Here is a 16,506-nt window from a genome sequence, read left to right on the forward strand (position 1 = left end):
TATTATAAATGCTTAAGCGAGTTGCCAGCCTTGGGGAGGGGAAGGACTCGGGATTTCAGGAGCCTCCTTGGATACGCACTGAACCTTGTTCCTGGGGTGACCCAGGCTTGTAAACCCGAGGGAAAGTAACTCCCTATTCCATCGTATCCAATCCCATCCCACCCTATCCCAACCCTTCCCATCGCGCTCCAGTTCTCTGATCTCAGCGTGGGCTCACCCTGTGCGGCATCATCCCCAATCCTGGGAATGCACGTACACAGGGTGGCAGAACCATGTGGGACGGATCCCGAGCCCGTGCCCAGAGCCGGGGGTGATGCCAGCAGGGGATCCCGGTGCCCGGCGGGGGAGCGAGGGGGGCGTGGGTCGGGTGTCCCGCCGGGCTGCCCCATGCGCTGACACACGAGCGCACACTCAGCGCCGCGGCATTCCCCGCCCCGCGCCTGCCCCCGGCTCCCCTTGGAGCCGCCTCAGGAATGTGGGAACCTCACCCGGGCGGGGAGTGTGGTGCCAGCGCGGGGCCGCGGGCACCTCTCCACCCTCCATCGCCTTGGGGAACCGACGGGGGCTGGCAGCCCCCCAGCCCAGCATGGCATGGGGCAGACACAGCCCTGGTGTGGGCCCAGTGCCGTCCCTGCCCCCTTGTAGTGCTGGCACCTCTTGACCCCCAAAACCGGGAAGGAGGAACAGAATCCATGCAGGCAGGATGTGCCCCAGGAAACCCCGACTCGGGCGGGATGGGGACGGGAGGAGGCACTTCCTCCTGGCCTTGTCCCTTCACACACAAGTTCAGCTCCTTCACCCCGAAGGGGCACACGCTTGTGCACAGCCGCACGTGCTCACCCTGCACACGGACACGGGCACAGGAGCTCCATGTGTGCGCACACTCCCGCGGGCTCGCTCGGCCCCGCTGGGTGCTGCACTCCCACCCACGCTCCCACACCGGAGCTCCCACACCGGCCCCGGCCATGGGCGCAGGCACCCCCTCCCTTCCCGGCCCCCTGCGCTCCCCCGCGGCCGCAGTTCCTGTTTACGGTGATGGAGATGCCTGCCCGGCCCTCCCGACACCGGGGGGGGGTTGCCGGGGCATCGCTGGTGCTGCTGCCTCTCCCGTGCCTGGCACCGGTGCTGATGGGTTCCTGGCCACCCGCTGTGCGGGATCACCCCACGGATGTGGGATCACGGCCCATTCTGGGAACAGCAGCAGGAAATCCTGACCGGGAAAAGAGCTGTGTGCCATCGGCATGGGCTGGGTGCCACGAATCTGCTGTGTGTGGAGTGTGGGTGCCCCTGCCCGGCACTGCCAGGCACTCCAGCGATGGGATGTCCCAGCACCACCAGACTCTGTGTCTGGAGCGGGGCCCCATGCCCAGGTGAGGGGCTCAAGGGAGGTTCCATGCCCAGGGTCCAGGTGTGTCACAAAGAGCCAAAGGAGGAATCCAGCCCTGGGCCAGACCCACTGTGCCACATTCCCCAGCGCCGAGCCACGCTGTGAGGAGCCGGGCTCAGCTCATCCCGGCACCCGACCTGTGGGGAAACTGAGGCACTGGCTGGGGAAGTGACTCACCTGCACCGTGGCCTCTAAATGCACTGCTCCGATTAGATAATGGGCGGAAGGATCACAGGGAGACCGACAGCCTCTCATTAAACCCTGGGCTCCCTGAAGAGCCTTCAGCTCCATCGGAGTCCGTGGCCACCTGGGCCGGTGCTGGCCCGCGGGAGGCAGCCCTGCCCAGAACCCACCCACTCACATCCGCAGGCGGCTGCAGCACCTCACATCTGTCCCTGTCGGAGGGTTGCTGCCCACAGGAGATGCTGCCCCTCCCACACCCCCCCCCGAAGCCTGCAGGAGCTGGGGGAGGCATTTTGCAGCCCCCTGGCAGGACCCTGCACCTTTGGGGTGCCCTACCTGGGACACAGGGGCTGCAGCCAGCCGGGGTCGGGGCCGCGGCCCATCTGCCAAGACAGGATGTGGGGCCGGATGGGGGACACAATGTGGGGAAGTGAGAAGGGGACAGCAGGGACGGGGACATCCCGTCGGCACAAGTGGGCTCACAGCCCCTGCAGTCCCCAGAGTTCCGACTCCTCCAGGTCCCCTGCGTGCCCCCAGCTCCCTTGGTGCTCCCGCCTCCTGCACCTGCCTGGCCCTGGCCCGGGGGGCCCTGCCTGCAGCGGCCTGTCCGCGGGCGGCCGAGACGCGAAGGAGCTGGTTGGGCCGGGCAGGTGTCGGGTGGGAGCGGGGTCCGCTCAGCCCACACAGGTGTGGCCGCGCCGGCTGCGGCAGCAAAGCTCCGCGCCCGGCTGGCCCCGTCTTGCTGGGTGGCAGGAGCCTCCCGCGCCGCTCGCAGCCCGGGGCGGGCGGGCACACCCCGTCATTACCCCAGCTGCCGGCGCTGCCCGGGCAGGGAGGGGGCGGCAGGGCCGGCACGGGCTGGTGGGGACGAGGACGGTGCGAAGCCATTGCCCACCCGCGCCTGGCCCTCCCCTGCTGCGGGAAGGGCGAGCAGGGGATCGTGACCCCACCCTGCGTGGGACCCTGCGGGGGCACCCCCGCGCCCCACCGATGCCGCTGACACATGGGGGAGGCAGCCGGGGTCAGGCCCAGCAGCTGCTCAGGACGTGCCCTGCGGGTCCGCAGCGCACAATGACCCCATTGAGGTCCCGCGGGGAGGGGGGGGACACCCAAGGTGGTGGTGGCAGAAGTGACTCCAGTGTCAGGCCAAGCCTCAATCCTGCTATTTATACCCGGCGGAGGGATGGCCTTTGAGGGAATGGGGATGGAAGCGCTGCCGACCCCTCCCTGCCGCATGCCAGGGCATCCCGGAGGGCAGCGGCCCCGGCCCCCTGGCTTTCCCTTCCCACCCCACGCCCCAGCCCGGCGCCAGCCCCGCCAGGAAGAGCCCCAGCGCCGGGACCAGCTGCAGCCGCTTCCTCCCGGCCCTGCCAGGAACTGGGGAGCCCGCAGGGGCTCCAAGCCCCCGACTGCAGCGGGGCAAAGGGAACCGAACAGCTATGGAGTCCCAGGGCTCGCGGGGGCCTTGCACCAGGCACCTGGGTGCTGGATGTCAGGATCCAGCCGGGAGCTCCTTGGGAACCTCCCAGCTTTACCAAGGGCAAAGTCCCGGCACATCAAAGGCGGGCGGAGGCAGCGGGAGCTGGGGCAGGAGCCTTTGGTCCCTGCCAGCGCCCGGCTCCACCACTCCACGGAGCTCCCACTGCCCTGCACCGGGGTCTTGTGCCGGCACACCCGGGTCCGGGGTCGTGCCCCTCTCCACGGCGTGGCACTCAGCCCATTGCTGTGGCAACCGCCATCAGCTCCGGGTGTATTTTCTACACCAGGGCCGCTGTGGGAACCTGGACGGATGCCACCTCATTCCGCTGGGCTCTCTGCGCCGCCTTTGTAGCCGGCGTAGAGCCCAGCTGGCAGCCGCTTCCTCCCGAGGCTCCCCCTGCCCCTCGCGGGTCACGGCCCTGGTCGGGAGACGCTGGGAGGGGACTTCGCTGGAACCCCCAGCACGAGACCACGCACCCCCTCCGGTCCCCACGGCTTTGGGTCACCTCCAGCAGAGCCAAGAGCGAGTGGCCTCCAAGGCCGCCCTGAGCGAGGGCCGTGCCCATGGCCCTCGGGAACGAGCCCCTGCCAAGGCACCTGGGACCCCCAGGGCAACGCGCTGCCCCCACCGCCCCCTGCCTGACTCCGGCAGCTCGCAGGGAGCACCCCGGGGCCTCCTCCGCAGCGGTGGAATCGCCAAGCCCAGCAGCACGGTTTGAGATTCCCACGTCGCGTTCCCACTCTCCCCAGTCTGCCAGTGGCTCTTCCCAATCCATGCCTCAGTTTCCCCACGAGAGAACGCGCCCCGGGCCAAGGTTTGCTGCGTGGCCGGCGCGGCGCTCTGGGACTGCTGGCCCGGGAGCACCATGACAAGCTCTGTCGTGCTGGCTGCAACACCCGCCCTCCTCAATGCCCGCCGGCACTCGCTCTTGTGTCAGGATTTTGGGGGTGAGGCCGCTGGGGTGACGCTCCCCACGGCTCCGCTGCCATCTACAGGCAAGGCACCCCCAGAACCGGGACCAAGGGGCCCCACCAGGACAGATTCCGGCGCCAGACCCCGAGCCAGGTCCCGCTCCTCCCCACAGGGTTTTCCCTGAGCTGTGCCACACTCCCTCTGCAGGGCCACGTGCGTGGGAGGGCGTCGGAAAAGGAACATTTTCCAGAGCTGGAAACCCAGAGGAAAAAGGCTGCCGGCCGGAATGATTAACACGGGCGGGTTAATCATTACACAGCAGCAGCCCCCCCATCCTAAGGAAGCTGTGAGGATTCGGCCTTCGAGCCGCCCAAGGGCGGCGTGGCCCAAGGACGCTCCGGGCTGTGCTAGCAGCGTGTGGAGCCTCCGCTGACCTTCCCACGCCGAGGCCAGCGGCAGCACCCGCGGGCCTGGGGCGGGAGGGGCCCAGGTCTGCACCCAGCCGCTGCGGAGCCTCCAGGACAGGCAGGGAGCTGCCCGGCATCCCGGGGACGGGGGGGTCGCCACACTCCGGGGAGCTGCTGCCACATCCTCCAGCTCCCTGGCAGTGAGAGGGGTGGGGGCAACCTCTGTACCCCCACCCTGATGCTGCAGGGTGGGCACCGATGCTGCGGGATCCCCAGCAGGATCCCCAGCGCGCCAAGGTTTGGGCAGGGAAAGGGGCGGCTCTGCCGGATGAGTCAGCCCGGCGGGAGCGGGGCTTCCTGGGGCTGCGGTGGGGTTTGGGGTTGTTTTTCCTGCAGAGAGAGGAGAGCTGGAACCTTTAGCCTGCATTCGGGACTGGGTGGGACGGGGAAATGCCACGCGGCCAAACGCAGGGACGGCCGCCAGCACCGGGAGATTTGGCCCGGCAGAACCCGGCCCGTCTCGGAAATCATCCCCCGGAGAAGCGACGCCGCCGGCAGAATCCGTGATGCCTCGCTTTCCGAGCGCTCCCGGCCCCGCTCCCCACCCTCCATCTGGCAGCAGGGGAAGCGAGTCATGGGAGAGAGCCCTGGGTGGAAAGGGAGGAGGGGGGCAACACCAGCCCTCTCCGCTCCCACCACGTTCCGGGCAGCCCTTCCCCTCTCACACCCACCACGCTCCAGCCCAAAGCCGGAGACAAACAGGTCCTGGGCTCCCGGTCCTGAATGGCCCCAGCAGAGGCAGGGACCCAAAGGCAGGGGCACCTCGGCACCCATCACCCCAAAAAGAGGCAGAAACCACAGATGGAGGCTGCTGTGCCCCAAGGCAGGTGCCAGCACTCCAGGAACAGGAAAGTGCCACACTGGTGTCACAGTCCAGGCTCATGTGGGGGCAGGGGAGAGGAGGGAGAATGACCCGCTGAATCACATCATGATCCACACCAGGGCTGTCCCCCACCTCCCTGCCTGCCCCCAGGCTGGGCTCATCCCTGCAGTACCTGCACAGTGAGCCGGGAGCAGGAAAGGGCTTTGCCTCTGGAGCAGCCGCAGCCACAGATCCCCTGCACCGAGTCAGGACATTTTTGTGACATCCAGCAGGACGCGACTGATGGTGGCTCTGGCATGGGCAGCAAGAGCCAGGGGAGGAGGAGATCGTGGCTCTGCAGAGCCAGATAATGTGCACGGAGGGGAGGGGCTGGAGGCAGAGGTTAGGGGCTCAGAGCCGAGGCTGCAGGGAGCAGGCTGGCCTGGGAGTGTGGAGGAGCACAGGTAATTAATCACCCATACAGGCCCTGCACCCCCAAAAGTGCAGCTCAGGGTGAGTAGGGCTATGATGCTGCCAGCCAGCAGCCCATAGTCCCTGCCCAGTGCTGCTCCTGTCTTGGCTCAGGCCAAAGCCTTGTCCTTGCATCCATGAGGTTCCATCCCCAGGGTCTCTGGACATGGAAGGGTCTCCCACTGCTCCCCCCAAATGCAGCCTACAAGTCCCAGCAGGTAGCAGGCTGTGGAGTACCCAGCCAAGGCCACTCGGTGAGGGGGGCAGGACCGGATCCCTTGGCCCCCCCAGTTCCCCCGGCGGGGCGGGAGGCAGTGGGAAGAGCTGGTGAGAGGACGCTGACGGAGACACTTTTTTCCCCGTCCTAAAAATAGCAGCTGGCCGTTTCCCCAGCTTCCCGGCCTCGCCAACGCTCTTCCATTAGATGAAAAACCCAAGGCAGTCACCTTCTGTCAGCACGGCTGCGTGTGCTGGGGGAGGCTCATGCAGCCCAAATAGCAGCTGGGGACAGAGAGGGGCAGCGGGAGAGGGAAGGGAGCCGGCCGGCCCCAGTATTTCCCAAGATGTTTTAATTAGTACAGCTCTGACTCTGAAGCTTTGTTCATGCTCACTGCAATGTCTGACCTTTCAGGGAAAAAAAAAAAAAAAAAAAAAAAAAAAAAAAAAAAAAAAAAAAAAAAAAAAGGAACGAGAGGGGAAGGGGAAAAGGCACTGGAGCAGCTCAGGAGCTGGAAGTCGGCTGAGCTTCAAATAGGCTTCGCGTCAGGCACTCGGAGGCTTTTAATAAGCCACAGAGTGAGAAATTTAACACCACAGGCTCTATTTTTGATCACTTGTGAAGGGGGGGGGGAAGAGAAAGAGTGAGTGAGAGGAGGGGGAGGAGGTGGTGGTGAGGAGGCAGCCAAGATTACATCCTGGGTGGCAGTGCCGAAAATAGCCGTGCCCTGCTCCGAGCGCAGAGCGGCGCGAGCCGCGCAGGGCACGCGGGAGGCCGGAGTGGCAAGCACTGACCTCACAGGCAGCCAACGTGCCTTCCCGAGCTGGAACACTGCAGGGAAAAGGAGATTAGAGCAGAGGGAGGGACAGAAGCTCTGCACAGCAGTGGAAACCCAAAATCCCTCTGGAAAGGCGTGGGAGGGTGGCATGGAGCAAGGGGCCCGGCAGCAGCTGGTGCAGCAGGACACACATCCCAGGTGCCTGGCAGAGGCAGAGCTGTCCCCTTGCCCAAACCTACCCCTTCCAGCGGTGCTGCAGCCCAGTGAACCCTTCCTGCTTCCCAGGGCTGTGAGGAATCCTGAGGAACCCCGGGTGGCCTCCTCAGACAGGGCTACACCCAGCAAGCACCAAGCTCAGCAGAGCAGCTCCAGCCATCCCCAGCACGAACGGAAGCAGGAAAGATTTCCATCATGCACAGCATCTGCTTCCCTCTCCACACCCAGCCCATCTCCAGGAGCAGGGGAAATGCCACGGGCAGCAGCAGCGGATGGGGCAGAGCCCAGCAGCTGCTGTCCAGCTGTGGGAAGCACCCTGCCTGCCAATGTGGATTCCTGCAGCGCTGGAGCCGGGAGGCTGAGGCAGAGCCAGTGCTGGGACAGGACGGCTCTAGAACAGATCTGTGCTCCTGTAATCCCGCAGTCCAAGTGGTTACTGGAGATGGAGGTGGCTGGAGCACAGGGAGGGGATTATAAACCTGTCTGATGAACCTCCTGGGGGTGAGTCTCCCCTGGGAACGCCCAGCCAAACCCCAGGGCACTGCTGGTGACCCCTTGCCAGGGTGAATCTGCCTTAGGGCAGGAGCTGGGAACTGCTCCTGGCTCCAGCTGCAATTTGCTGCCTGGGAAGAAGGCGATGTGCCACAAGAGAGGGTCACATTTCCTTTTAATTGATCAGAACCATTTCTCCACCTCCATTTGTCCTGTTCCATCTGTACAGCCAGGGAGCAGAACAGGGACAGGCTGGGAGTTCTGCATCCACAGTGGGATTCCTGCAAAACACAAAGTGGGGTCAGGTTAGTGCGGGGGGGGCTCGGCTGGGCCGCAGATCCCAATCCCAGGGCTTGGCCCCACTCCAGCTGCACAACTGCTGTGAGTAAACACGAGCCACCAGCTCTGCAGGACCAAAGAGCACCCGGAGCAGAGATCAGGAGAGAGCGGGAGCTGGTGCCCTCCTGTGCTCCAGGCTGAGCCTGGTGGAGGCTGCCAGTGACTCACAGCCCTGCACAGCGCACACTGCCGCAATTCCCAGCTGCCAGCACGTGGGAAGGGAAGGGATGAGGCACAGTCTGTGCAGGACACAGCAAAAAGAGGCCACAAGGTAAGAGCCCGGCCTCACCTCCGCTGAGACAGAAGCTGTTTGTCTTTAGTGGGAGCATGTGCTGCAGAGATCACGTGCTGCTCTCCCTGTGGGGCCCAGCATCCCCAGTCTGCCCCCAAGCTGTCCCCAGATGTGGCCAGTCCCAGAGGGGACCTGGGGAACCAGCGAGGCCCCAGCAGTGACCACAGTTCCCAGTCTGTCCCAGCACTATCCACCCAGCCCTGTCAGGGCTGAACTCCAGTGTCACAGCTGGGCTGGACCCCACAGTGTCAGGGCTGGACCCTACAGTGCCCCAGCCCAGCCCCAGGCCCCACTGCCACCTTGCAGCCCCAGGTCAGCTCTGGGCTGGGGACTCCCATGAGCCCCCCGAGCTGAGGCCTGACCCTGGCAAGGGAGAGCTGTGGTCACTGCTCCCCAAAAGCAAGGCAGATCCCTTGGCCCAGCCCAGCAGGCCCTAGAGCAGGTCTGGATGCTCAGCCAGGCCGCAGGTGAACCTCACCTGGATTTACTCCAGAGCCTTTACCAGGGCTTCGTTAGCTTCTACCTTAATCTGAGCTTCTGCTTTAGCAGCTTCATCAGACGCTGCTGCCATCTCTGACACAGCTTTCTCCAGGTTGGATTTCGCAGTCTGGACAGGAGGGCACAAAGAATGTGTGTCATTGGGAGACACTGCAGGAGAGGGGACTGTCCTTCCCTCCCTCCCCTGCAGCCATTGGTCCTTCATATGGATGCCAAGGACCCACTGACTTGGGAGCCTCACAGAGCTACAGACACAGCTGTGCTGGCCCCAGACACCTTATCAGCAGGGAAAAGCTGTTCTGGAGGTGAGGACAAGGTCAGTGTCTGTCCAAGGAATGGGAAATGGTGTGGAGATTTACGACTGCAGAGCTCCCTCTCTCCAGAGAGCTCACCAAGGAGGAGCCCAAGCCCCTGATCCCAAAATGTAGTGGGGGTGCAGACACAACCCTGGGTTCTGGGCACAGAAAGCTACCCAATACAAGGACCCCAGAGCACAGAAGGGGAGCCATTTCCCCCTAGGGAGGGAGCCCAGGGCTGGTGAAATCTCTGGGTACTCACAGCCAGGTCCAGCATGTCTATGGTCACTGCCTCCTCTGCCAGCACCTGCACCGTGGAGTCTGCGTGGACACTGACAGAGCCGCTGCTCACTGCAAGGCACAACGTGGGGTGGCTCAGCCAGAGGGGCTCAGCCCTGGCGTCCCTACCATCCTTTCCCAGAACAAAGCCTCAGCCCCCTCCTGTCACATTTCCAGCATTCAGGGACTCAGCTCCCACCCCAAGGCAAGCTGGAGAAAGGGATGGTCCCAGAAAGCCTGAGCAGAACCAAGACCTGACCCCACAGCTCCCAGGATCAGCTTCCAGCAGCCCCTGGCAGGCTGGGAAAGCAGAAATCCCTGGAAGTGCACCAGGCCACACCTGGATGGGCAGAGCCTCCCTTGTGAAAGCGCTAAGAACACCATCTCCACGCACATCTTTCCTCCCCAGCTCCTCCTGCCTCGCTCACCAAAGTACTTGGTGGCCGTCCCATCCTCAGCATGGACTGTGACAACGCCTGGCCGGAGCACCTGGAGCGTGGGGACGTGGGATGCCAGGATGCCAAAGGAGCCCGTCAGCGTGGGCACATCCACCTGCTTCACACTGACTCCGTTGTAGAACACCTGGATGAAGAGGGCAAAAAGGCAGAGTCACCAGGGATGGCGGGATGGAGAGCGGCGGCTCTGGAGAGCCCAGGGAGCAGCTCAGCTCCCAGATCCTGGCAGGTTCAGCACGTCCAGGTGTGCCCAGGACAGGCTGCATCTGCACAGGGTGGGAGCAGAGCCGGGCTCCAGAGGAGAGGTCCTGGCAAAGGCAGTGGGGAAGCGTTCCCAGCTCCCAGGGGCACGCCGGGGAGGCGGCACATGGAGGCACAGAGTCGGGAGCGGGCGACAGGCGCCGGCCCAGCCGGGAGCAGCCTGGGAAGCGCGTGGGGAGCCCCGGGCTGCCGTCCCCGCTCCGGCCCACGCTGCCGGGCTGTCCCTGTCCCCAGCGCCGGCCCGCGCCCTGCCCCGGGGACAGCCGCGGCTGGGCCTGGCGGGGGCGGACCGGCCGCGTCCCGCTCCAGGCCGGCGGCGCTGCGGCGGGGCCGGGCCTGGCAGGCAGAGCGGGTGCAGCAGCACGGCGGGAAGGGCTGCACCGGCCGCAGGCAGGCCCGGGAGCGCTGCGGCGGGGACCGAGCGCCCGGGTCAGGCGGGCAAGGCCCGAGGTCAGGGCCAAGGTCAGCCCGGTGACAGCCCTGTGACAGCCCGGCTGCGCCCCGGGAACCGCAGAGCCCCCGGGAGCGGACAGCCCCGCGGGGGCGGCAGCACCGGCCGCGCCCCGCCCGCCCCGGGCCCTCGGGAGACACCGGGCGAGGCGGCGGCGGCGGGACCGGGGCCGCGGCGGGCCTACCTGTGTGGGTGAGGCGAAGGTGAAGGCCATGGCGGCGGGGCCGCCGGCGGGATCGGCATAGCCGCGGGTGGGGGGCAGCGGCAGCGAGGGGCGGGCGAGGCGGAGGAAGCGGCGGGCGCACAACATCGCAGCCATGGCGGCAGCGGCGGCAGCGCGGGGCAGGCCGGGACGGCACCGGACCACAGCTCCCGACGCACCCCGCGCGCCGCCCGGCGGAGCAAAAGCACGCTGCACCGCCTGGCCTTATGGGAATTGTAGTTTCCCCCGCCCGCCGAGTGTCGCGGGGCTGGGCTGGGGGGCCCGCTCCGCCTCCGCACCGAGCGGCCGCCGCGCCCCCGGCCCCCGGCCCGGCCGTGCCCCAGCGGCTCGGGGGGCTCCGGGGCAGGGGTGGGGACAGGGAGCTGGGACAGGGATGCGGGCAGGGCTATGGGACAGGCAGGGGTACAGGCAGGGCTGGTGCAGGCAGGGATGCAGGCAGGGATGCAGGCAGGGCTGGTGCAGGCAGGGATGCAGGCAGGGATGCAGGCAGGGATGCAGGTAGGGGCGGTGCGGGCAGGACTGGTACAGACGGCTGTGAGGGCAGAAGTGCAGGCCGGGCTGGTGTAGGCAAGGGTGGTGCAGGCAGGGATGCAAGCAGGAGTGCTGTCAGGGCTGGAGCAGGCAGCGGTGCAGTCAGGGCTGTGGCAGGCAGGGATAAAAGCAGGGGTACAGGCAGAGGTACGGGAAGGGGCGCGGGCAGGAGCTCCAGGCAGGACTGTGGGGCAGGCAGAGGAGCAGGGGGTACAGGCAGGGCCGGTGCAGGCGGGGGCTGGGGCAGCCCCTGTCCCCACGTGACGCCCGCGCCGCGCGGGGGCGGCTCCGGTTCATTCATAAATCCCGGGGCCGCCCCGCCGCACCGAGCGCAGCGGCGGCGATGGAGCCCCGGTCTCGGTTGTAGGTGAGTGTCTGGCTCCTCCGCCTCGCGACAGCCCCTATCGCGACACAGGGAGCCGGCCCGACCGAGGGGAGAGCATCACACCCTACCGCGCGTAGAGGTCCCGGGGGCTCCTGCCCCGCTGTCACCAGCCCTGTCGGCAGCCCTGTCACCAGCTCTGCCTGCATCCCTTATTCGTGCCCCACATCCCTGTCCCACATCCCTGCTCGCATCGCTCATCCTACATCCCTGTCTCCATCCCTGCTCCACATCCCTGCCTGCATCCCGCATCCCTGCCTGAATCCCGCATCCCTGCCTCCATCCCCGCCCCACATCCCTGACTGCATCCCCGTCACTAGGCTGGGGCGCGGGGCTGCAGTCACAGGGGCCAGAGCGGGTCCCCCCCACGCCCCCAGCCCAGCCCCGGTCCAGCCGGACCCCGTGGGTCGCGCACACGCGTGGGGCGCAGCACCGGCCCGCCCCCCGCACCCCTTCCCACGTGCGGAGGCGCGGCACCACCGGGATCCCCCGACCCCGAGCCCCCGCCCCGGGCACTGGCGGCGACCCCGGGTCCCGCCCCGTGTCCCCCCCGGGGGGGCAGCCCGGGGACCGGCCCCCTCCTCCAGACAATGGCCGTCCTGTTCCTGTCGGGTCGCCATGGAGACGGGATTCCTCCATGATGGGGAACAGGAGGGACATTCTTCCCGCTCCCCACGGCCCCCCGCTCCCCCTGCCTCGGGCCTGAGGGTGCCCCACGGGGATCCCGCCGATGGGGCACCCATCCCACGTGGAGCCGCAGCCCCCTCGCCCGGGGTCTCCCCATGGGGTCGGAAGCGGGAGCCCCCCCACCCCCTTACCCTTTCTCGGGGGTGGCGGGGTGGGTCCCCTCACCTCGTGCTGCATCCCACCACCTTGGAGAGGCGTGAGGGCCGGCGTAGGCGGGGGGTTCTCTGCCTCGGGAGGCCCCCAACACCCCGATATCCCTCCAAGGGATTGATACCCCGACCTATGACAGGGCTGCCCTCAGCCATCACTGTCCCTCACTGCCAGCTGCGACAGGGCTACCCCTGCGCTGTCCCCACGAGTGACAGTCCCCACCCCTTCACGGGCTCCATTCACATTTTTCACTGACCTAATTTTGAGCGGCTTCCAAGTGCCCACCCCTGCCCGCTCCGGGGGTCCCCGACACAGCATCGCCCGGCCAGGCCAGGCTCAGCCCCTTCAGCAGCCTGGGGACGCACGGAGGGGACACACGGCCTCGCAGCGGGAGCTGGAGCTCGGAAGCCCCCGGGAAGGGCCAGACACGCGGGAGAGTGAAGAGGATGAGGTCCCCGCCGGGTCCCCAAAGGCCGCAGGGCCGATGCCGCGGAGGAGGGGAGCGGGACCCCTGTCCCGGCGGCTCTCGGTCCTCAGGAGCTCGGCCCGGCCCCCCCGGCCCCTCGGTGTCCCCCCCGCGCGGACAGCCCGGTGACGGAGCCGCTCTCGGGATGACTCACGAGCGTCACCCGTCGCGCTCCGGCGACACCCACGCCACGAGCTGTGGGGCGGCCACCTGCCCCGCGTCCCTACCGGGAGCCCCCAGCGCGGCTCCCCCCGAGCTTCCGCGGCCGGGAGGGTCCCCCGGCGGCGGGGCTGGAGCTGCGTTTGACCCCCGGGGACGGCAGCGCGGTGTCACCCCGGAGCTGGGGCAGGGATTTCAACCCCCGGGCCAGCTCTGGCCACCGGCACTAGCCACCGTTTGGGGGCTCCGGCCCCAGCCGGGCGTGGGGATCGTGGCTGCTCTTCGCGGGGTCGGGGGTTGTGCCCACGCGAGTCCGGGGGCTGGGCGCGGGGGGTGGCTGTGCCCGGAGGGGGTGAGGGGCTCCCTGGGGAGGGGCAGCGGTTCTGCCCTCTCCTCCCCATCCCTCCATCCCTGCTTCGCTCCTGACCACACCCTCCATCCCTTCCTCCTTCCCCTGAGCACACCCTCCCTTCATCCCTCCATCCCGGTCCCTCCCTCCATCTCTCCATCCCGGTCCCTCCCTCCCGGTCCCTCCCGGCAGCTCCGCACCGCGGTGCCGGGCAGGGGCCGGGCAGGAGCCGCCGCCGCCACCCCGGGCCCGGCTCCGCCGTCCCGGCCGGTGCCTCCCTCTGTCTCCCCCCGCCCCAGGACACGCTCGGGCCGGGACAGACCATGAGCGATGACCCAACACCCTGGGACAACGGGACCGAGAGCGCCACGGTGAGTCCCGCCTGTCCCTGCCTGCCCCCGCCTGTCTCTGGCGCCCCTCCCCAGGCCGCCAGCCTCGGGGTCCCGCGGGAAGGGGGAGGCATGTTCGGAGCTCTGGGGCTCTCGTGGCTGCCGTGGGGCTGGCGTCTTCGCACGGGTGGGGACGGCAGCAGTCCCGCTGTCACCCCCTGCTCTGCCAGTGCTGGGAGTGGGTGACAGTTCTCAGTGCCCTGTGCGCTGCTGGGATGCTCTGGCTGCGGGGGGTGCAGGGACCTGGGCGCTACTCCCGGATCAGCCCCTCTCCCCCGGGCAGGGGGAGAGAGCACCGACCCCCGCGGTGGGGCAGGGCTGGGGGTCCTGCCGCCGTCCCCATTCCCAACCCCGTTCCCACTCCCCGCTCGGCGCGGGGGCCGCGGGCGGCTCAGCCTCCCCGGCTGCCGTTGCCTTGGTGCAGGCAGGGCCCGGGGGCGGCGGGGGGTGGGGGGGCGCGGCGGCTCCGGGGGCAGCGCTGCCGTCAGCGCGGCGGGAGCAGGTTTGGGGTGGGCCGGGCCCCCCCGGCGCGTCCCCGCGGCTCAGCCCCCGGCCCCGGGCAGGCGGTGCCCGGCGAGGTGTCCCCTCAGGATGGGTATGTGCTGCTCCTCGCCCTGCTCTCCATCTTCATCGGGGGCACCCTGGTCCTGCTCTCGGGCATCCTGATCATCTGCCGCCGCTGCTGCGAGGCCGACCGCCGGCACTCCAGGTGGGCAAGGGGTGACGTCACTGTCCCCCGGGTGTGTGGCACCGTCGGGGGGCCTGGCCCGGGCACCTCTGACCCTCCTGCCCCTGCAGAGCCAGCGATGATCCCGAGAAAACCAACACCACTTACCTGGATGACTCGCAGCAGGCGCAGGGTGAGTGACCCGAGTGCTGTGCTGATCCCCCCCAGTTGCATCCCAAGTTCTGGGGAGGGAGTGAGGCGGCTCCTGGGGCCTCCCCTCCCAAAGTGCAGCTCCCGACCCCACAGCAGTGACCACCACACACCCCTTGTGCCCTCCATTATCCATCCCTGGCTGTGGAGCAGGACTGGCAGCTGGGAACAGGGAATTCTGGGCTGGCATTGAGGCCACGAGTGCAACAAGTTTGCCAAGCCTCAGCTGGGGAAGCTGGGGTACACCACAGTGCGGGGAGCTGGTTGCTGACCCCCTTCTCTGCAGATATCACTGGCAAAGTGGAGGACCCTGAGTGCCTGTCGTCCTCCAGCTACCGGGATGCGGAGAGCGAGCGGTTCCTGTCCTCCAGCTCCTCCACTGCCCGGCGCGTCTCCTTCAACGAGGCCGCGCTCTTTGACCAGGGCAAGAAGACCCAGGAGAAGGGGAGGAGGTGAAGCTCTGGGCTGAGCGGGGGACAAGGAGTTGGGGCTGCCCCTCCTGACCCAGCTGTCCCACAGGTACACACTGACAGAGGGGGACTTCCACCACCTGAAGAACGCCCGCCTGACTCACCTGCACCTCCCGCCGCCTGCCCTCAAGATTGTCACCATCCACGAGTGCGAGTCCAGTGAGAACAGCCTGGCCATGACCCCCCGCCTGCCCCCGCCCAAGCCCGGTCTTGCCATCTTCCAGGTGAACCCTCAGTGCCCAAGGGACAGATGGGACGTGGGGGCCAGGCATCCTGCAGCACCCCAGGGAGGCACTGCCGGGCCCGGGGTGGGAGTCTCAGGGCATTGCTGGAAGTAGAGACAGGAGGTCCTGGGGTGCAGGGGCCCCTTCTTGTCCCCACCCTCGTGCAGACCCCCTGAGCGTACTCTGCCTTGCAGCCCCCCACAGGGGCCCTGCCCCGGCCAGTGCTCCCCAGCCATGCCGTGGGCCCCAGCTCAGCCCTGCCCGGGGACACCTACAACTCTACCGTGGACACCAGCTTCACAGAGGCCAGCCCGTCTGCCTCCTCCGACTCCGGGGAGGGGCCTTCGGTGAGTGCGGGGGTGAGGGGCCAGGACTGGGAAGGGGCTCCCAGCCTGCACAGCCCCAAGGGTCCTGTCCTGCTCCCTCCCTGCTCCCCCAGATCCCATCCCTGCCCCCTCGCTCTGTGCCAGGGCTCAGGAAGAGACGTGGGCATCCAGCTAGAAACAGGCTCTGCCCCCCCTCCACCCCCACCTCGTCCCTGCCCCGGGGGACATTTGTGCATCTGCTGCAGCCCAGCTCTTCGGAGCGGACAAAGGAGCTCAGTGGGATGCGGGGGGGCTGGGGAGGCATGCTTGGGTCCGAGCAGGCACTCACGGCCCCCCCATACCCCCAGTTCACAGCAGCACCCAGGAGTGGGAAGGTGGCTGGGGCAGGCAGTGCCGGCCCCGGGGAGCCCCCCCCGACCCCCCCCCAGGGGACCGTCCTGCAGTTCTTCACCCGCCTGCGTCGCCACGCCAGCCTCGACGGGGCCAGCCCCTACTTCAGGATCAAGAAGTGGAAGCTGGAGAGCACCCAGCGGGCGTCCAGCCTGGACACCAGAGGTGGGGGTCAGCGCGGGCCCCGCCGGGCTGTGCAGGGCGGGTGGACATGTGTGGGTGGGGGGCCGGTGGTGCCGGTTGGGTTGTCCCCCCCAGCCCTGCCCTGCGCCCCCCAGGATCCCCCAAGCGTCGGCAGTTTCAGAGGCAGCGGGCGGCCAGCGAGAGCATGGACCAGGAGGACCGGGACCCCCATCAGACCGACATCATCCAGTACATTGCCCACACGGACGACGTGTCCTTCCACCCCGCGGGGGGCCCCTTCCTGCCCTCCCCCGCCAGCCCCCCACCCTCTCTCGGCAGGTATTTTTCAGTAGATAAGAGGGGATGGGGATGGGTGAGCCGGGCAGGGCAGAGGGGCCCTGGGCATGGGGGGCTCCTACCTCTGCGGCTCTTGTGGGGCAACCGGGTCTGGGGTGAGGGGTCCGGGGGGGAGCTGGTGAGGGGG

General features: G+C 67.8%; 2 protein-coding genes across 4 annotated transcripts in view; one reads left to right on the forward strand and one right to left on the reverse strand.

Annotated features, from left to right (window-relative positions):
• Positions 1-7,565: 7,565 nt before the first annotated feature.
• Positions 7,566-10,634, reverse strand: ATP5F1D (ATP synthase F1 subunit delta). The gene is made up of 5 exons (XM_068173700.1): positions 10,461-10,634; positions 9,538-9,691; positions 9,093-9,181; positions 8,515-8,643; positions 7,566-7,686 (listed from the first exon to the last, which is right to left on the reverse strand). Exons 1-4 carry the CDS (start codon positions 10,593-10,595, stop codon positions 8,521-8,523), a joined length of 501 nt encoding a protein of 166 aa, XP_068029801.1. The 5' UTR covers positions 10,596-10,634; the 3' UTR covers positions 7,566-7,686; positions 8,515-8,520.
• A 627-nt stretch (positions 10,635-11,261) lies between these two features.
• CBARP (CACN subunit beta associated regulatory protein) overlaps positions 11,262-16,506 on the forward strand; it is a 41,951-nt gene continuing 36,706 nt past the window's right edge. For 2 of the 3 annotated variants that reach the window (XR_010993799.1, XM_068173695.1), the window contains exons 1-9: positions 11,262-11,397; positions 13,523-13,594; positions 14,176-14,321; positions 14,411-14,472; positions 14,776-14,941; positions 15,009-15,183; positions 15,378-15,530; positions 15,857-16,064; positions 16,178-16,361. Coding sequence is in view for 2 of the 3 variants with exons in the window: in XM_068173695.1 (XP_068029796.1) it covers positions 13,547-13,594; positions 14,176-14,321; positions 14,411-14,472; positions 14,776-14,941; positions 15,009-15,183; positions 15,378-15,530; positions 15,857-16,064; positions 16,178-16,361 (1,142 nt within the window). In the remaining variant the exon portion in view is untranslated. Of the gene's footprint in view, positions 11,398-13,254; positions 13,595-14,175; positions 14,322-14,410; positions 14,473-14,775; positions 14,942-15,008; positions 15,184-15,377; positions 15,531-15,856; positions 16,065-16,177; positions 16,362-16,506 lie in introns of those variants that run through there. The other variant, XM_068173697.1, reaches the window with a different exon arrangement.

The sequence above is a fragment of the Anomalospiza imberbis genome, chromosome 27 (assembly GCF_031753505.1).
Source record: "Anomalospiza imberbis isolate Cuckoo-Finch-1a 21T00152 chromosome 27, ASM3175350v1, whole genome shotgun sequence".
NCBI classification, from domain to species: Eukaryota; Metazoa; Chordata; class Aves; order Passeriformes; family Viduidae; genus Anomalospiza; species Anomalospiza imberbis.